This window comes from Mytilus galloprovincialis, chromosome 1 (assembly GCF_965363235.1).
Source record: "Mytilus galloprovincialis chromosome 1, xbMytGall1.hap1.1, whole genome shotgun sequence".
NCBI lineage: Eukaryota > Metazoa > Mollusca > Bivalvia > Mytilida > Mytilidae > Mytilus > Mytilus galloprovincialis.
Genome location: NC_134838.1, coordinates 111,092,537 through 111,114,894, shown reverse-complemented (window position 1 = coordinate 111,114,894; position 22,358 = coordinate 111,092,537). Strand labels below are relative to the sequence as shown.

General features: G+C 31.7%; 1 protein-coding gene across 2 annotated transcripts in view; it reads right to left on the bottom strand.

Annotated features, from left to right (window-relative positions):
* The window catches only part of LOC143051530 (universal stress protein Sll1388-like), a 67,424-nt gene that overhangs the window by 578 nt on the left and 44,488 nt on the right, over window positions 1-22,358 (bottom strand). Inside the window, exons 1-3 of one of the 2 annotated variants that reach the window (XM_076224433.1) lie at window positions 6,954-7,376; window positions 1,548-1,631; window positions 742-833 (exon numbers count right to left, since the gene is read on the bottom strand). In XM_076224433.1, coding sequence (XP_076080548.1) covers window positions 742-833; window positions 1,548-1,631; window positions 6,954-7,011 — 234 coding nt within the window. In that variant the 5' untranslated portion in view covers window positions 7,012-7,376. Of the gene's footprint in view, window positions 1-741; window positions 834-1,547; window positions 1,632-6,953; window positions 7,377-22,358 lie in introns of those variants that run through there. The other variant, XM_076224425.1, reaches the window with a different exon arrangement.

Below are 22,358 nucleotides of genomic sequence, written 5' to 3'. Positions count from 1 at the left end.
AACAGTAGTCTATGAACTCGAAATGTCTTCTTATAAAAATAAGAGTGAAATTAACATATTTTTGTTAAAAGTCGGCTATCTCTATTCAATACTTATATGTTTTCATCCTTACGGAGAAATCATAACGCAACAAATTGTGGTCACGCACCGAACACGCGTGATACTTTGGTGATTAAATTGAAAATGGAAATGGTAAGCATAGAATATGCTGATTGTTAAAATCATTTTAGCTGAGACAAAATGTAAATCCATTCTTGTCTGATGGGTTATTTCAATTATGTTCAACTGCATTTCCCAAGTCGATATTGCTTTCACTTTTGTACTTTTATGTAGATGTCACTAAAATGTTTGTGAAGGGTGTCGAATATCCAATACATTGGCCTGAAACATCACATAAACCGTATTTTTTTTGAAATATGTAACTGAGTAAATGACATTGCTTCGAATTTACACAACTTCGTAATTTAAGGCATAAGTAAAGCATACGATGCTTGCTACTTATTAAATTTGTCTTGATTGCTTCTTATTGATAAAAACTATTTTCGTTCGATTACTGGTAGTACTGTAATTAGTTTTTGAATAATTTAGTACCAAGACTTTTCTGGCTTAAAGCAGATTTACTTTGTTTTGGATATTTTGCATCGTATATATACATTTCAGTGACATGTTGATAACTGTAAACTACTTGTTTTAAGTAGGATTATGTACTAAACATTTACATAACATACTATATGTACATACATTATCTGCATTAGCTTTGGATATAAATTTGGCCTTTAACTCAGCAGTTTTTGCATCAGCCTCTCTTTGACATTCTAGAACTCTTCCTGGACCTATTTAACATAATTAAAGTGTTGGTAAAAATAAACATTTCGATGAATCAATTTATACCAGTATTATTTACAGCTATTTTCGTCACTTTCAAATTATTATTAAGAAAAACAAGATATATAAGAGACTGTTGTCCACATTCAAGGGCTAAAACCGATTCTTGACAAAAGTAATTTATGAAGCTTATCTTATTTTGGATGGGTCGATTTTTAATCATTTTCTCAGACGTGGTTGTATCTCTTCTTCCATAATTGGGTGATGTATAGGGCACTGTTTTTGTTGTTGTTTATTTTGAAAAGGAAGATGTAATTAAACAAACATTTTTTTCATATAAATAAGGCTGTTAGGCCTTTTATAGCTGACTATGCGATATGAGCTTTGCTCATTGTTAAAGGCCGTACGGTGACCTATAGTAGTTTTAAAATTTCTTTGTCATTTTGGTCTCTTGTGGAGAGTTGTCTCATTGGCAATCATACCACATCTTCTTTTTTATATGTACTCGTCTGGACTATCTCATGCAGGAAATGTTTTACCATAAACTATCTATGCAAGTCAAATGTTTTAGTAAAATCTACATGACACTGTAGGCTAGCCATCTCTTTAAACCCTTTATAATCACCTTTTATACGTATATATTTAGTCGTATTCAAAACGTCACAACAGATTAAAATGAATATCTCATTTTGTTTTGTTTTGAATAGACGCTCTTTACTTACTCATTGTAGTTGCGTTAATGTAACTTTCAGGACTGTGTAGAAAAAGAACTTTGTTTCCGGCTTGGTGGAAGTTCTGGACATACCCTGAAAAAAAAGATGCGAGAAAAATTCTATACAGATAACTATCATTTAATTAATGCAGTAACAAAAATTTCCCTTATTGCTCTCCTAACACGAATCACACTTTTGAAACAATAGTACAACGTGGTTAAGGGCATACGATACAGTTTTGATCCCGTATTTACAATTTGATAACAATTTCCAAATAGACTATTTTTTACCTGATTAAATCAAATATGTACTAACAAATATACCTTCATGTGCTACTTTTGGAGTAAAATGAGGTCGAAATTTTGTATATATGCTCAAAATTCGGATTTGTGACCGTATTTTCCCTTCCGAAAGAATGCCATAACTTTTTTGTTTAAAAAGATAAACACAAATTGTTTTTTGTTAACTAATTTGTAATTTCTGTATTTTTTAAGTATTCTAAAAATTTATACATTTTTTTATTCAGAAATAACTCATATTTATCAAATGTTCATGAATGTAGAAAAAAAAACATCACTTTTTGCTGTATATTTATCATGTTTATCAAATTTTTAAAAAAAATCACCATTTACGTTTTCATGGAAATTGGCACACATAATCTTCTCGCGTAATCAAACCATATGGCATTTTAAAAAAGAGGGGTCCATGAACTCGTTTTCAAGATAAATCAGTTTGAATGATAAAATCAGTCGAAAACTGAATCTTTTCCCGATAAAACATAGTTTGACGTCGCGAACATAACAATTTACGTTATTAACGTCATTACCTCCCCTGTAAATGGCTTCACTTCTTATTTTACGGACTACATTTAAGGAATGACTGTAATATTTTTTCTGTCTATGAAGAAATAACATAAAAAATTTGGTGCACACTGAATAACGCGCGTAGCGGGTTATTTAACAGTGTGCACCACATTTTTTATGTTATTTCGAATAGACAGAAAAAATATTACAGTCATTTCTTATAATTTAATTCTAAATTCCATTTTAAACCGTAGAAAACCATGAAAAAACGTTGATGACGTCACGGTCACATGACTAAATTATGTCTATGGGCTCATAACAAAATAACGTCATCCAATCAGAAGACGCGTTACATCCAAAATTAAATTATTGTGTTTGGTACATATACATGAAAGTAAAAAGTAAAAAGAAATACAATTGTTTCTTATGAAAAAATGCTAGCAGTAATATCAGATCTTTTTCTGCATGTTTGCCATGGAAAAGCAATGCTGCATGAGCGCATGTTATTACATCTTCTCTACAGATCAAGACAAGGATAAATAAACTCTTCATAGAAACCAGGACTAAATTTTATATATACGCCAGACACGCGTTTCGTCTACAAAAGACTCATCAGTGACGCTCGAATCCAAAATAGTTAAAAAAGCTAAATAAAGTACGAAGTTGAAGAGCATTGAGATAAAAAATTCCTAAAAGTCTTGCCAAATACAGCTAAGGTAATCTATGCCTGAGGTAGAAAAGCCTTAGTATTTCAAAAGATTCAAAATTTTGTAAACAGTTAATTTAAAAATATAACAATATCAATGATAATTCATGTCAGCACAAAAAAGTGTGATACCCTCGGGGAAATATATCTCCACCAGCAGTGGCATCGACCCAGTGGTTGTAAATAAACTCATCATAGATACCAGGACTAAATTTTATATATACGCCAGACGCGCGTTTCGTCTACAAAAGACTCATCAGTGACGCTCAAATCCAAAAAAGTTAAAAAAAAAACAAAAAAAAACAAAAAAAAAACAAAAAAAAAAAAACAAATAAAAAAAAAAAAAAAAAAAAAAAAATACAGTATGAAGTTGAAGAGCATTGAGATCCAAAATTCCTAAAAGAGTTGCCAAATACAGCTAAGGTAATCTATGCCTGAGGTAGAAAAGCCTTAGTATTGTATCTGCTCACTATCACAACAGAGGTAACCTAATCCTCTTCATTAGTGACACAATAAGATTATCATTTTAAAAATTATTCAATTTACCAAAAAACCAGGAGAAGAATATGTACTATCCTAATTAGTTACAACACACTGATAAACAGTAAAGTGTCAAGGTAAGCATAATACGGGCACTTTTGATATCATCTAAAGAGAGAAATCTGTCTTCAGTAAAATGTAACCTATTTACTATCGCGACTATAAAGAAGTTTACATATGATAGTAAAGTTCTACCCACCACAAATAAATAAAACCGTCTCCCCATGTTCCCCATGGTATCTTTACCACACATAACACGTTAAGATCTTGAGGTAGTTTTCTCTATAGAAACATTACCACCACCAACATAAAAAAGTAAATCTAAACAATATAAACCAAATAACATATTCGATAATTTTCATTTATTTGTATTTTTGCAAGATTTCAGTTTTGAAAACGTATGCGACATTAAAAGTATTTCCAATGGCATTCAACATAGAAATACTACATGTAATAATAACAAAGCTACAGGATTCAACAAAGAAATTCGTATCGACCTGACTTTTATCTGACAAGCTAATAATTGAAATCATCTGGATCATTCTAAGTGGTCTATGTTTACAACGAACGACTAAACGACTGGGATTATACCTGACAATGAATACAAGAATGACATCAAGTGACAGCTTAATCACGTGTTCATAGCGTTCTGAATACTGTCTGGAATGCCAGACTAGTTCCAGTACTGCTTCATAATCATTTTTGTTGCAACGAGAAATTATGTACTCTTATGTAAAAAAAAAAGTAAAAAATATGAATAGCAAATTGCTTGTACTTAGTGTTTATTGTAAGCTTTTTATGTTCTTCATTAGGAACGCTAGGACCTAATCATTCGAAATCTAGAGATGTAAAAGTATGTAGAGACATTAAGGAATATATGATCCCTAAATAATTTCTCAAAATAACAATACACATCTAGTGTAAAGTTAGGCCAACAATTTTAAGGGATAGAACAGACAAATATATAGACAATAACTGTTTAGTGTCAGCTGTATTTGTACGAGGCTAGGAAACAAGGTGTATGCGAGCTTTTAGCGAGCTATTACACCTGTTTCGAGCCGAGTAATTATCTATTTTAATATAACAACTAATTTCAACAGTAAAAACAAATAACAAAACATTGTCCAATTTGAGACAGGAGTGTACGAGTTGTCCTACGCTTCAGACTCGACATTCACTAAAGAGGCCCCTCATGGGGGGTCCTAGTAATCACATAATCACCATTTTTTTGCCAATATAATCACATAATCATTAAATATTTGCTTATCTTTAGTAATCAAATAATCATAAACTAAAAATACAGTCCTAGGTAATCAAATAATCATGAAATATTTGGCTTAATAATCAAATAATCATTAAAAAAACGGCCAAGTAATCACATAATCAAAAACCCCATGAGGGCCCTCACTAAAAATGCATGCTGAAATTGACATGGTTGTTTTTGTTACACAATCATACACATTCAAGTGTTGAAATCGGTAGTTGTCATCGTAGAAAAGACTGCTGTTCATGTGTGTATGTTATCAGAAAATTGGTGTGATTCTTATTGCTCTAAAGAAATGTTTGAAAACAAACAGAACGTATAAAAGTAATCGTTAATTCGCAATTGATACGTCATTGGAATGCGACTCCAATACACATTCTGAGGTCACGTAGGTTCATACAATACTCAGTCCGGCAGTGGGCGGAGCTTTAAAGCGATATCTATATAGTATACAGCTTCTTAAACTATACATATAGAAACATATTTACTGCACATTTACTTTTAGAATGATTCATGGATGGAAATACAAAAACATGAAATGGTAGATACGTTTGGATAAAACTGCGTTTTGAAGTTTAATTTGTGGTTCCGAAAGCATTTAGAATATTCTGGTATTTATTTCACTTGGTTGAATTAGACGTGCATTGTTCCTTAACCCAAACTAAAAAATTACTTAATACATTCTCAGCTGATATTGTAAAAGGACCTCCACCTCACATTTGACATTTCAATATAAAAGCGTATTTAACACATTTCCTACATCGGTCTTTAGATTTTGAAAAACATCGTTGTGCATACGAATTGAAGATCAACAGTGCATTTCATATATACTAAGCATACATCTTAAAAACTTGAAATATTTGAGCAGTCAAGCATGTTAACCCGACTAATGGCAAATATGTTATGTTCACGACATTAAACTCTAGTTTTTTGTGTAGTTCAAAGACCGGTTCAAAATTATCTAATCAGTAAAGGCACATTTTATATGAATAAAAACAAATATTTCACTTCGAAACGATCTAATTTATATTTATCTCAACAAAAGTTTTGGTTATTTTTTTTATCAGAAAGTCTTATTCATCCACACCAAAATGAATTAACAGAAAAAGGACCAACATACATGGCATGCAAAGATTGGACAGGGATAACAAGACCTGGAAATAAGGGTCTAGGGAAGTAGGAATAAGGAATAAAAAACTGCTGCACTCCACCCCCTTTTTCCACAACAAACACCCCTTCCCAGAGAGGGAAGTTTAACATATTTAAGTAAGGAACGGACGAAAGATGAAAAAGAGACACCCTGCACCTTTTGTACAAGAAAAAGTCCAATGCTATTGTAAAGCTTGAGCAATGATCCGACCATACTTGGCAAGCAATTTTTTTAAAATTTATTATTCCCTGTATGGTAGCAAAATGACTTGACAATTATTCCCCGCTGACCGCTAAAATATAACATTCATTTTGATTCAGAACACGAAACGGATAGGGTTATTTAGGACAAGGAAAATAGAGATGAGACGTGATAATACTGCATGAAGGCTTCAGACATGCGGTCATAATTATAGTTATTTATATAAGCCTTGTGTATGTGACGTGTAAAATTGTTAATAAACAATGTACTACAAATATATACTTTGTACCACACATACAATTTACAAAAACAAACATGTATACATAATACAAATAAACATGCGTATATCATGGTTTGTTTTAAATAGATATTCAAAATAAAGTCAATAATTCCAACAAAAAAACTAAATTTAGTGCAGAAAAGAGGAGGAGGGTCCATGATACGGAAACTGCGAGTTGATACCGGTATTGATTTTAGTGTGTATCTAACCACAAATCGACATGTGTCGGGTAAGAAAAAGGGGGGGGGGGATCTTAGTGAAAAGTGAAGGAGAGCTAATCTCGTACCCTTATCCCTTGCCGCTGTTCCTCAGAAAATAGCATAATCGTAAACATATGCGTATTAAGTAAATGTCAATGGCTACTCTATACCTGGTCGATATTAAACATTCTTTAAATAATTCGCGTAACTTCACGATGAACGTAAACATGTTACATAAGACATTTAGCCACACAATATTTGTCATACTCACAGTTATATGCATCCTCAGCATACTGACTTCCATCTAAACATATAACAACTTTCGCCATGTTAACTATAGTTGTTGACTGATAATATATTAATAACTGACCCAAATCTGTACTACGTTTTATTTCCACACTTCGACAATCACTAACAAAAATTTCCACTCGGTTATCGTCTTTCAAATGGGATTTTAAAATTGTGAAATAAATACTAATTTGGAGTTGAAATGTTTGTTTACACAGGTTTACGGAGAAAAATCAATGCGTAAATTATTATCATAATTATTGTAATCTTGAAGTATAATCAGAAAACGTTGACTTTGAGAAAAAGCTGGTCTGTTGAAAAATAGTAAAATAATAAAAATTTAATCAACAGTAATTTAAAAAAACTTGAGAAGTCTTGTTTCCGTATGGTGGGCCAAAGTTGTGTTGCTTGTTTTGTTTCGCGTCCATTTACCAGCTGGGACAATAAGTATTTTTTACCTCGCATAATATATAGTTGTGCATTATTTTTTTATGTAACTTGCATAAACAGATTCAAACTGGATGTTTCACGATATACATTTAGCCATACAAATATGATATATTTCCCCATTCAAGTATTGTAATATATATACCTTTTGTATACAACTGCGCAATGAAACTGCGTAGATATGTATTATATAACGAATATAACAATAAAAAGGACATGGAAATATAGGTCACCATATGACCCTTTTAAAAATATATAAATGCCAACATTGTAAAGCAAGTTAGAAAAGACAACAGTTCACGGTTAGTAAGACATTCAAATGTAAATGATAAGTTCTAGTACAAAAACTTCCATTAAGTTTGACATCCTATATGAAAATATCTTTCATATTATGGATACAACGATATGTAGGAATTAACATAGATTATATAGTTATCTGACCCATGTAAGAGTCTCTTCGTTTGACATTTCAGCTATTTAGAAAGAAGTGTCCCTTGAGATATCGAATTATGTGTTTTATGATTTTTCCTGAGAAACTTTGTTGAAATTTTAAACATATTTAAAAATGGATTTGGTCCATATTCATCAATTGGGGGGAAATTCCGAAATTCTAGTTCAACAAGAACCTGTTACATTAAATTAATGTATACAAGCTATTATTGAATCTTGACGCCATTTGTACAGAAATAATTCTTCTGAAATAGGTGGGTCGATGGACATAAAGCTTTCGTTTATGCAGTAATCGGAATACAATCGTGGAGTTAAAAGACGAAGGAATCGAATGATGTATGTTTTCTTTACGATTTCGAGAGAGAAACTTGACGCTTCAAGTATGGATGCTACTTCCATGTTTTCTATATGAAATATGTTCTGACGTCCCATGGCCCCAACAAGTCCAAAGCAAATTGTTCGGAAACATAATTAAATGCATCAGTCTGCAATGATTAATTATGGATAGCCATTACTTTTTTTTCAAATTGGAACGATTTGAGTTACAACTGTTGACATGGCACCAGTCCTTGTCAAGGCAAGAACGCTTAATATTCCACAAAATATTGTTCGAACATATTCCTTTAAATGTTTAATTAATACTTAATAGTACAGTCTTAAAGCTCATTCTTGAATTATTTGTATCTAAAACATATAAAAATGGAATATGATAAATTTGTAATTGTAGGAATAAAGGCAGATACGGGATGAAGACAACAGCACAACAACAAAATGTCATCAAGGTAGATCTAAGGTACGCAATGTTGTTCGTGCGTCACCATTTGCCCATCCTTAACAAATTGTGAATGAAGATATCGGTTTACCAAATTCTGACATCAACACGAAACTCTGAATAAACGAAAAAATTACTGCTTAGACCAACATTTTTCAGGACAAACACATGTTGTTAATTGTTAATTAAGTAAATGTCAGGGGTATTGTTAATATTCAGGAAACAGTTTTTGTTTTATACATATAATATTATTGCAAATCCACTGAGCTTATCTAAAGAGAAAAATAATAGACCACTTAACTACATATTGATTATAGGCGATCACATTCCCAAATTGGTTCGTCTATTTTGATATACTATAGACGATGATATTCTTAGACTGGGTTAATCAATTGTTAGAACGTTTATACTAATCATTTGTTACGCCCTTTGTATTGAACAGTATTGCTCATTTTTCACCTATTAATATCCATATGTGTTTAGAGAAGGACTAAGGGTGAAGGTTGGTACCTCAGCTATTAGAACCCGCTGCAATTGTGTGCACCTGTCCTAAGTCAGGAACCTGATGTTCAGTAATTGTCGTTTGTTGATGTGGTTCATAAGTGTTTCTCGTTTCTCGTTTTTTTTACATAGATTAGACCGTTGGGTTTCTCGTTTGAATGGTTTTACATTAATCATTTTTGGGGCCTATATAGCTTGCTGTTCGATGTGTGCAGAGGCTCCGGGTTGAAAACCTAACTTTTACCTATAATGATTTTTTTTAAATGTATACATGGATTAAGAGTTGTTTCATTGGCACTCATACCACATCTTCTTATATCTACATGTATATACAAAAATGTAGTAAATGTTTTGATGAGCTGAGACTTGAATTAAAAAAACATTGTCTTGTCATATGTCTTGTCTTGTCTTGTAAAACAATAATGACAAAGCTAAATGTATATCTTCTCGGTTATAAGTGTTTTAAATGAGTATTACGACTCAATATCAACTTTGAATTTGAACTTGCAATTCAGTAAGTATGGCTATGCCTAAAGGTTGAATGTCTGAAAGATGACTAACTCAGACTCATGAAACTGGTAAAATGTAAAATAAAATAAAACCATTTTGTAATTAATGTTATGCATATTTTTGCATTTATACATGCTGATTGTATATGAAATGCAACCAAGCCCACGACATGTTAATTTTTACAACGTGTGTCAAGGTCAGAGCATAATGTTACATAGTATAAGCTGCTCTTGTCTGTGTAACATTTAGGATAGTGAATATTAATGGAGATTTCGCATGTTACAGTCATTTTGACATCTGACATTAATTCAGTATATCCTATTGGAACCGAGCATATCAATCAATTAAAGAGTATTTAGGATTTAGGAAATTGAACTGCTATCATTTGATTTATAAGCAATAAGCCAATAACTGATATGATCTCTAGTTCGTTCGTATGTGAACGCCATCATTTTTTTTTTGTTTTTTGTTTTTTTTTGTTTTTTTTTTTATGTTTGAAATAGTATTTGTACATGTCACAAAAACAAAGATTCAAATGATTAAATTTGAATTTGCATTCGAAATTTTGTTTTAAGAAGTTACTGCTATATTTCAATGCCTCATATCTGTAAATAGTGAAAAAGTACCATATTTGAAATCCATTTGCTCACCAATTAAAACGAATGTAATAAATATGATAAAAGCCATATCAATTTTCCAAGACCTTCCGACAAAGTTATCGTCAAGAGATTCATCAAGTTTTATTTACTATTATTCAATGAAATCGTTGACTCATATCCATCAAACCAATATTTATTTCCTAGATAACCAAATGAAGAGCGCGTGTCATCAGCAAGAAAAATGTAAATGTTACAAAGTGATTTAAAGTATTTCTTACATCATCGGAGAGTAAATTTATAGTAGCCAATCTTAGACAATTAGCTTTTGTTTAGCGTAATGTAAAGATTACATCATGTAATGATAAAAAAAACTTAACAAACAAGACTTTGAACAATACTTCATTTATATGTCCCAACTCGTTTGCTATTATTTCCAGTGTCTGTAGTGACGTTTTTGGATTTAAATGAACGCAATCATTATACTTCTGCATGGTATATTATATTGTCAGTAATTTTGTAACCACAAATTACGAAAACCTTTACTAAAGCCGTGTTCACACCAAACGCCGTGTACAGTAAACATGTTTATTTCACATTAAATTTGTTCACAGGGGCCGAGTTCACTTGAAACTCTACAATCGACTTCAGAGTTGATAAATTATCATGTGAACGCACTCGAGTTGATATACGGAACAACTCTAAGTAACTCTAGGGTAAGGCCCTGACCAAGCATAAAAAATAAAATATTCTTATTGGTTTGACGTCATTCAAGAGTTTCTCGAGTTGACCCTGGCTCGATGATGGTGGGAACCAGAGTACGAGGAGTTAGCTCAAGTGGTTCAAGTAAAATCGTATTGTTGAAACCCGAGTAAGTAAAGTTAACTCGAGAGTTTCAAGTGAACTCGGCCATCTATAGACCTTGTTTAGCTACCTGTATACATAAGATTTGTTCACACTTTGTCATTTAAATGTTCATTTCGTAGAACCGAATTAAAATGTTCGAACAATTTTTCTAGCAGCTAGGGAACGACATTTGACTTAAAAAAAAAAGGGGATGGATTTTTCCACAATTTGATAAAAAAAAAATCGGGTCATACAGATGATTAGAATGAACAAATATTCTGAATCCATAGTTCCCCCTACATTATAATGATCAATATTGAATGGATACCATCGAAAAATAAAATATAAACTTTCGCGCGAGAAAAATATCTGACTCAACCCCCCCTTTTTTTTTAAGTAAAGTGGTTGCTCCTTTTTAAGAAAGTCATTTTGGATGATTTGTAGTAGTTTAGAGATGTCTTGATTGCGCATGAAAAACGGAGGCGGCATCAGCGTGCTTTAAGACGAAGAAAAATAATTGCGATGTTAAGGATCACGACATTTCTATCTCAGTTTCTGTTTGTTTCAAATGGTATTTTTTTTCTCAGAGGAGTATTTGGCAAAGGGAGGGGGTAATGTTTTCTAATTCTAATTTTTCCAATTGTATTTTAACGGATCTGAGATACTACACAAACAAACAATAAACCTCACCCTTTTTCAGTAATGCATTTATGAGTGAATCGTTGTTTGAGTAAAGACCAGTGGCAAATATTTCTGTCATCGTGTACGTCCAGTCGAATCGGGAAGACCTTTTCAAATGAATTATGTGTTCGGCAATGATGATGGATGAGTCTTGAAAAGGGGTTGATAAGGCTACGTAAAATGTTTTTATAACAAATAGATATATCAAGTTTAGACAAATATTTCTGTAAAGAACTTTATTAATAAGTGTTATAAGTATCAATTTTATAAAAAAATCGTTTCTTTTTTAAATGTACATGAGAAAGTTAAAGTTCTGAATGCCTAGTTTTGTGTACACTTAATCTTAACGGGAGAGCACATTCTTATTTTTATGGAGATATTGTTTACCAAAATCTAGATACGATCCGGATCGATCCTTTAAACACACTAATTCTAAAAGATAACACATTCAACACTGTTTATCTTTGAATATTGTTTTTATTGGTACATATTTATTTAGTTACTAGTAAATTAAAACCATGCTAAATACAATAGTTATACATATATGTACATTCACGATTCTACTATCCGTTGATACCTATTTTTTTGGCATTGCATAAGTTCATGGTCCATTGAGTGTTAGACGTGTACTAATCAATATTTTAGTCTCGGATACAGTACATGATTTTCCTTATTAGTTGTACTAGCTGTCAGTAACTACTCTTACTCTTAGCTGAACTTAGTGACTTTTTTGTTGCGGGAATGTTCGTTTTGCTTTTTTGTGTCCTTTGTAAATGACTTTTATAGTTTGTTCTGTTACACCACTGTAACAGGCAGGCGGGGGTATACCAGGAAATGTGTTTAACTCCGTCCCATCCTATCTGTGCCTGTCCAAAATGAATTACAGTCATTCAGTGCTAGTCTTTAATCAGTCCGTTAGTTTTCTCGTTTTAACTGTTTTACATTTGTCATTTCGGGGTCTTTATTACTGATTTTCAATATGGGTTTTGTTCATTGTATACCTCTTCATCATTTTGTCTCAGTGTGATCACCCCACATCTTCTTATTTTAATATTTTAAATAGATGTACAGTGTTCGAAAAAAAATATAAAAGGGGTCTTTTATATGGTGACCATAATATAAATTATCAACTTTTTTTATCTGACTTATTTTAAATGAAAGAATTAATATGACAACAATGCCTACTTCATAAGTTTACAACAACAGAAACAATTATCAAGTCTGGAAATGAATAGACTGTTAATTATAGAGTCAATGTCATATAGATGAAATTGTCTGAATTTTGGTAATTTGTCTAGAATAGAAAAGCAGGAAGATATTAGGTCTTACAATATAAATCCTTGAAAAAATGCATACATCACGAAATTAATTTCTAAATACTTATTTTGTCGATTCTCTGTTGACGCAAAGTTCACTTAAATAATTGACAAACTACAATTACTAGTAATTGATATCGAACCAAGACTATGTTGAGTCATCAAATATACCAAAGATTAATTTATTCAAAATTGAGTTGCATTGATTTGTTTAACGTTGATAACTTTATCAAATATTTATAATTAAAAGATGTGGGAGAAAGTTTAAAGGAATACGAAGTCTATGTTTTTCATTCGCACTTTCAAAATTATTTCCCAAAATGCGTTTTAAGTCCGTTAGTTTACTCGTTTTAGGAACTCCTTAGCCATTCTTTATACTATATATATATATATATATATAATAGTGTTATCGTTGTCCTCTAATATCTATTGTTTAATTCAATACCAGCTTTAAGTTAACATATATATTTTTTTTATTTTCTAACAGTACATGCTGTTCGAGGAATATCTGTACCCGTTCTTTACACCTTGTTGGTGATAAAAACCTTGTTATTTCTAAAATCGTACTTATACATTGAACATCCATTTTAAGAAATTATTCTATGATAAAATAAATGATAACCATCATAGTAGTAGGAAATAAATAATGATGATTCAGATTTTCAGTTGATCTAAACATGAAAAAATAACAGCCACGGAAAAAAAGCTGATCCTTTATACTGATAATAATGGATTTCATGTTTGTTGTCTATCAATTCCAGATAAACTAATCCCATCAGACATTATTGGTGGTGATATATAATATAGGTCTTGATTGAATCTTTGAATTTTGACAAAATTGTCTCTGAGGACAAAATGTTACGATGACAAAAACACTTGTGAAGTCGTACGTTTTATCAAAAGCTGTTTATAGAAACAATTGTATTAAAATATTATGAAATTGTGCTAGACGTGTTAATATTTGTCGTCTATTATAGATAAGATATAATACGGAAAAAAAACTACATAGTGTGGACACAGATCAGTGTGTTAAGGGCATACGATACAGTTACAGGGGAGGTAATGACGTTGCTAACGTAAAATGTTATTTTCGCGACGTCAAACTATGACATATCGGGAAAAGATGCATTTTTCGACTGATTTTTATCATTCAAACTGATTTAATTTGAAAACGAGTTCATGGACCACTATTTTTTAAAACAGTAATTTGTTTCATTTTGCAAGGAGATTATGTGACCCAAATTTGATAAAACTGTAAATAGCGCAATTTTTTTAATTTTAATAAAAATGCAGCAAAAAATGACGTTTTTTCCTCTATTCATGAACATTTGATAAATATAGAGTTATTTCGGAATAAAAATTGCATAATTTTTAATGATACTTATAAAATACAGAAATTACCGATTATTTAACAAAAAACAATTTGTGTTTATCTTTTAAAGCAAAAAAGTTACGTCGTTCTTTCGAAAAAGAAAATACGGACACAAATCTGAATTTTGAGTAAATATACAAAATTTCGACCTCATTTTACTCAAAAAGTAGCACATGAAGGTATATTTTTTATGACATATATGATTTAATCAGGTAAAAAATAGCCTATATGCAAATTTTCATCAACTTGTAAATACAGGTTCAAAACTGTATCGTATGCCCTTAAATTCACATAAATATGGATTGAAAAATCCAATCTGAATTGAGCAACACGTTATCAGTTTAAGCCCTCACTTAATTTCCTATCATACTTCAGAGTACGAGAGATGAAACCACAATTATACAAAAATCTAAAGAACCCATATATCAGCTATTGCTTTATTAGGAAGGTATAATAATAATTGAGACGGTGACTAAGTGTATTTGTTTTACATTGATTTAAGAAGATGTGGTATAAGTGCCAATGAGACAACTCTCCATCCAAGTAACAATTTGTAAAAGTAAACCATTATAGGTCAAAGTACGGTTTTCTGTTTAACACGGAGCCTTGGCTAACACGGAACAGCAAACTTTAAAGGGCTAAAAAAAATTACAAGTGGTCCGAGACCACAATTGTCGTCCCTTGATTTTCGTTGTTCACGAATATAGTCCCTAGTGTTAACAGTGGGTTACTTGTCAATAATTTTTATACCCCTTCCAAATTTATTTCTCCATGTTTAATGCCTCAAATTGTAAGTAGGGGGGTGAAACTACACTGTAAAAAAATTTGGGTCCAGAATTTTACAGGAAAGTAGTGATTTGGTCCAGCTGAAAAAGGTTAAAAATTAGCACTTCGGAAGCTGTCAAAAGATTTCAAGACACCCTAAACACAAAATTGTCCATATTTTGAGTTAGAGGCGATGAAGTTTTCTATATTTTTGATATAATTTGTCCCAAAAGTAGTTCAACACACTGTAAAAATTTCATTGAGAAAGCGCAGGTGGGATTTTTTTTATTTTCATTTATGTTCTAAAAGAAATGCACTACGAATTAATTGTGTTCTCGGACCAAGTTTCTAACTATTTAAACTGGTAAAGCAAAGGTCTAACCTATGATAAAAAAAACAGAGAGAGAGCAATACTTATGAACCAAATCAACAAACGACAATTACTGTTTGGGGTTCGTGTTGCTTATTCTTTAGTTTCTATGTTGTGTTATGTGTGCTTTTGTTTGTCTGTTTGTCTTTTTTTCATTTTTAGCCATGGCGTTGTCAGTTTATTTTCGATTTATGAGTTTGACTGTCCCTCTGGTATCTTTCGTCCCTCTTTTACTGAACATCAGGTTCTTGACTTGGAACAGGTGCAAACAAATGACAACAAATGGAAGTTTTTAACGACCTTGACTGGCTATACAGCCCTTGCACGGTCGGTAAAAACAAATGCAGCAGGTTTAAACGTTTTTATAGGTGTCAACCTTCACCCTAACCTGAAATAGTGATGTAATGTAACATAAAAAGACACAGTATAAAATATCAATTGAAATGGCTTTACTCAATACTATAGTATTAATGAATGGGTGTTTTTATAATGGCCCTGTTATATGTTCAAGGTCTGTTATAATGGTCGAGGAAGTCTGTAATGGCCCGAGGCAACGCCGAAGGCCATTACAGACATCCGAGTCCATTATTACTGACCGAGGACATATAACAGAGCCATTATAAAAACACCCATTTCTTAATACATTTATTAACCAACTGAATAAAAGTGTATGTGTTAATATACCAAATATCCAAGATATTAAGTTGACAGAAGTTATGTGTTGAAAAACAGGAGGAACAGTGATCCCTTTATATGGTTCTTTACTGTTGGTTGCTGGTTACTAAATTAAATAAGATACAAAAAAGTATTATACTCTTTACAACTTAATTTTATTAACTTTATTAAAAACCCTAACTGGCCATTTTTGGCAATAATGTACTTAGTTGGTTATTAATAATTAATACAATATTGAATCTGAATCTGTAATGTAACATTACAACATAGAAAGACACGTTATAAAATATCAATTGAAATAACTTAACTCAATACTCAATTTGAGTTAATTTTATTTACCATTCAGTGTCACAACAGTGCCAACGAAATCGAATTAGTAAACCTCTCCACCGCATTCTTCGTATTATTTAATGATTTTACTTGTTTTAAGTTGAACGTAGAAGATATATGCATTGTATATTATTGTACTCTAACATGATGATAGATTGGCAGCTTTGCATAGATAAACAGTCCTAACAAAAGTGTTATGGTTTATTTTCATTTCAAAGGTTCTATAATTCTATCATTTTGTTTGAATGTGTATATCTACCATATTATAAACATACTACATTGTATAACAATTTGTGAAAATGTTTCCTGGTTCTTTTGAAAGTTTCTAATCTGTAAACTTCAAAAATAGTATGGATAACTCAACAAATTGTAGTAAGTCAAACATATAAAAATGCCTTCTTTAAATAAGTTGGCAGATCAGTTTGCTTTTTACTCTATGTTGTTTCGTTTATCGAATTCTTATCTTTGTAATTCTTGAAATGAACATTTCCCCTGTAATTGCGAAATATATACTCAGCAAATTGTTTGAACAAGATTGTAAAATACAAGTTTGATTACTTTCTTTTCTTTTATTATTTTCCATCTTTTTATCAGTATTTACCTTCTATATTTTTCATCCTTTATCGTTCAATTTTGATCTCTTTGATTTTGTCAAGTACTATAACACCAAGTGTATTGCAGAGCCGTAGACCTTCCGTTTCGACAGTAAAAAGAAAAATCACAAAAATACTGAACTGCGAGGGAAATTAAAAATGGAAAGTCCCTAATCAAATGACAAAATCAAAAGCTAAATCCTCGCTAAGGTGGAGCGTCAGTTTGGCTGTGCGGCATGCACAGAAAATAAAACCAAACTCTCTACATGTTAAATAACAATTGCAACAACTCCCTTAAGGTGGCCTATTAATAGTAAAATATTCTGTCCTTATCGGATACATTTTCATTCCCAATGGCTGGGAAAAAATGACGACCTTCATCTTGGTCGAACCCTTACCTCACAGGACCTACTTATTGGTTTTGTACTGATTCGTTCTCGCCTTGAACATGCATGCAATCATCATATTTGCCACTTGACGTAAAGCAAACACAAATCAATTAATCAAGTCCTGTAAATTGTTGGTTGTAATAAGTTTTCGGTTTTCGGTTATATTGCAGATGAGGTAATCCCTCTTACATGTCAAAAACCTTTATATTTTGAAATATTGTAATGGCATAGCTAGACTGGTTAATAAAACCCATAACCTATATGTAATGTGTTGCACAACAAAGATTGATTTATTGTATTGCTTGGACTGTTAGAGCATATAACTATTACATGTATATAACCAACAACTATAACATTCAGCATCAAATAAACACTACCTTGGTGTACACGACATATTGTTATGGTAAGTTAAGCTCGAAGTTTGAGAAGCAAAACATTTCAGAGACAAAACAAAATAGGCATGAAACGAAGAATTTTCTAGTCAGAACAATCAACGTAGTTTAACTGGCCGATTAATTAACCTTTAAGTTTTACACAAAACAAAAATAGATGAAAGATATTGAGTCGATTGGTATAATTCTAAACATAGTATGATGAAATGACATTATTAGGTTTTTGTCCATTTCCTTATAACTACTGAAATATATTTGTAGTGGTATAAATTGTACGGTATCTGATCAGTATTACCCGGAAAATTACATAACATTTGGACACATCAGTGATTAAAGCAGTTGTAACAATCAGATTTACAACATACTTCATCGCAGGAAATCCATTTTATTTGATTAACTACACGTAACATAGACATATCAATACAGGATCTGTCATGATTTCATAATGAGATAGATTACTTATTTACAAGGATAGCACGGAAATGTAAGGAGGTAGGTATTTGAAGTTCTCGTATAGAATGTGGCACTAGATGGTCCTCTGAGGGATAGTCTAATTGCGAACTGATATATAGTATTACTTTGAACTCCCATGTCTTTTTGTCATTTGCTATTTAGAATTTACATTGTATCTCCAATAAATAGTTATACGAGAATAAAAATAATGTTACTGAGCCGTACTAAATCGAACTATAAATCTACAAAACTACAATAACGTTAATTTCAATATTGCCAGAATTTTGACTTCTTGTACTAAAACCATGAAGCATGAACGAAAACAAATTCCTAAAAGTTTTGCCAAATACAGCTAAGGTAAAATAAATGATTACACGTTGGAAGCTGGAACAGCATAACGAAACTTCTCTGGCTTATTGGGATCCTTAGTAGATAAGGAAGATGGCATTTTATATTGATATTTTCAAACAGCGGTCTAAAAATAAACATGTATATAAAATGACAGTAATGTCAAAGATACACTTTTAAAATAACATGAAAGTACTTTAAATCAAGTAATCAATATTTGATTATAGAAGATAATTTGTAATACTAGACTCTCATTCTGATTGATTTGTGGTTTGTTTTATTTAATTGTAACCATCAATTTCATGTAATGTTGTCATTCTTATTCCTTCCAGAGTATCTGTAACTATATAATAACGTATATTTTAGTTCATTTCTGTAATTTTAAATCAAATTTCCGATCTAAATCGTGCAAGTCAGAGAAAAAGGTATGCAGTATGAAACTTTTTTTGTTGAATTGTTACATGGAGAACCATTAATGAGATTAATATCAACTGATGGAAAGTAAATAAATAATCTCATGAAAATTGTCATCTTTACGTGATGTTTGTCTTTAATTGATGCCTTACGATATGTATGGGGGAAATGTACACCACTTTGATATTTAAAAGTCATACACGAATTAACGAATTGCGATTGAAAATTTCGAAAAATCGTTTCATGATGCTGAATAGTCCAAACAAATTGACGATTTTTATATCTTTATTCCATATGTAGATAGCCATATTCGCTAGCGAAGAGTTACGATTCAATCACTTTCTCTTCATACAATAAACATAATCTAAAATAGCATGTTTACTCTTATCAGAAAATGGCATTGTCATATCTTCAAAATACTTAAAGTTAATATAATGAAACTTTATTTGTTTTTAAGTACCCATTTATGTTATTGACACCATTACTTTGAATATGACAATTATTGTTAATACTTTCTCGGAAACATTAAGCGTTTCAACAATATTTAAATTTCCAAGTCTGAGGCAACAAATTTGGATGCAGATCTTTTTATACTCTGCTTTGATACAACATTTCAGATATGGTTAACTTTTTAGTTTCGCTGTAAATCAATAAATATGTAAATATTAAAATTTAAAAAGACAAGATATTAAAAAAAATCATTACGGTGTTGCGTTTTATTGTTCACCTTGTTCTCAACAAAATCATTCTTACACACATTGAGGTACAGACTACTTGTATAAGTGTAACTGTCCTGATTCAAAGGTAGACAGTAATGCTGTATTACAGATTGCATGATATTTTATAAGGGATCTCATGAAGTCTTACATTTAGACAGTTAATGTTATACTCCAAATGCTGAAAGATGCTATCAGTCTTAAACAAATTATATTCCATCGGTCGACTATTCGATAAGGACATTATGTAACCATCCATTTAACCCTACATTAAGCTTTACACTTTTTCCTCCAATATTAATAAATATAGTTGCCATTTTGATTGTTATGATGTCAGTGAAACACGTTTCCTGAGTGGCATTGCCTGCCAAGCAGCTACTATAAGATAACTTTGTCTAACAAATAAGACGGTAGTAGTAGGAATATCTGCTTTCCTTGTCTTGTTATACTAGACTGAGTATCTGTTACTATCTCTTATAGTCGTCTGATCTATAAATTGAGTGATTGTACATTATTCCCGATTGTGAAATGTTGACTAAATATATGGATTCGCATGGCGGATATCGAGTGCAAACCAGGGCTGCTTTCCGGTTTAAGCCAAATAAAGGGTTCATGTGATTCCCGTGGGCTTTCTTCTTCTTATTTTTTTTAACCTTGTTTTTTTTTATCCTCTTAATGTGATTATGAGTATTGAACATAAACAAACTACTGATACCTTTAATTTATTACTAAAATTGCGACTAGATATGAGGAATATGTCCAAGGGACAACAACCCGACCAAAGAGCAGATAACAGCCAAAGGCCGCAAATGGGTCTTTATCGCAGATAGAAAATCTGCACAAAAAGGTGGGCCTCAGCTGGTATCTAAGTATACATGTGTACTAGTTCATTGAAACTGGACGCCATACTATAAACCCCTAAACATATAAATAAACAAAAATGAAATGCATCTTCTATTTGAAAGAGATAATACTTAATAAAAAAATTATATTTCCTGTCTATATTTCCCAGAGTCAATGTGACATTTATGTACTGTAATCAAATAATACGTCAACCATATCATACTTTTGGTATTTATGAGCAGAATGTACTCTATTTCATTTTAACCAAACCTAAATATTTGAAATCAATGCTTTTATCTTCATCAAATTAGTTGTTTACAGCAGATTGCGGGAGTCATGCAACTGTGATTACATAACAGTAGTGGAGTTAAATGTAATATATAGTTTCCATAATCTTATCACCATTCCTTAATGAAAATTACTAAATTACGTTTTAAAATTACTTTATTCACCCTGCATGCTTTGGTCATTGAACGCAGCAGAGTACTCATTGAACAAATAACTCCAACAGTTAAATGAGTAAAGCAATTACTAGTATCAAACATTTACCACTGATGGTCGACTATAATGTGTCCCGAGAATGTCATAGCCAATGATTAGGCACTGTGGACTGGCATGATAAAAATGACATAGTTAGTCTATAAGTTTCTAGATCATCGGTCGCAGCTATATCTTAGAAAGTTTTAGACATTCTGGTAAGACCTTTTTGACTGTTTTTTTTACATCCTTTAGATGTTCTGTTTGAATATTTTGACTGTTCTTGTTCTATCTTTTCGGATATTCTGTTTATACTCTTTTGACTGTTCTGTTTGCATCCTTTTATATGTTCTGTTTAGACTCTTCTGACTGTTCTGATTGCATCCTTTTATATGTTCTGTTTAGACTCTCATATCAATGACAATTCATGTCAGCACAAAAAGTGCTGACTACTGGGCTAGTGATACCCTTGGGGAAATAAATCTCCACCAGTAAATAATCTCATCATAGATACCAGGACTTAATTTAGTATATACGCCAGACGCGCGTTTCGTCTACAAAAGACTCATCAGTGACGCTCGAATCCAAAAAAAAGTTAAAAAGGCCAAATAAAGTACGAAGTTGAAGAGTATTGAGGACCAAAATTCCTAAAAGTGTTACCAAATACAGTTAAGGTAATCTATGCCTGAGGTAGAAAAGCCTTAGTATTTCAAAAAATTCAAAAAATTTGTAAACATAAAATTTATAAATATAACCATATCAATGACAATTCATGTCAGAACAACAAGTGCTGACTACTGGGCTAGTGATACCCTCGGGGAAATAAATCTCCACCAGCAGTGGCATCGACCCAGTGGTTGTAAATAAACTCATCATAGATACTAGGACCTAATTTAGTATATACGCTAGACGCTTTGACTGTTCTGTTTGCATTCTTTTATATGTTCTGTTTAGACTCTTTTGACTGTTCTGTTTGCATCCTTTTAGATGTTATGTTTAAACTTTTTTGACTGTTCTGTTTACATCCTTTTGTGATGTTCTGTATAAACTCTTCTGGCCGTGTTCTGTTTAAACCCTTTTGAATCTTGTTCTCTTAAACGTTCGATGTTCTGCTTTTCAAACGTTTGGTGGC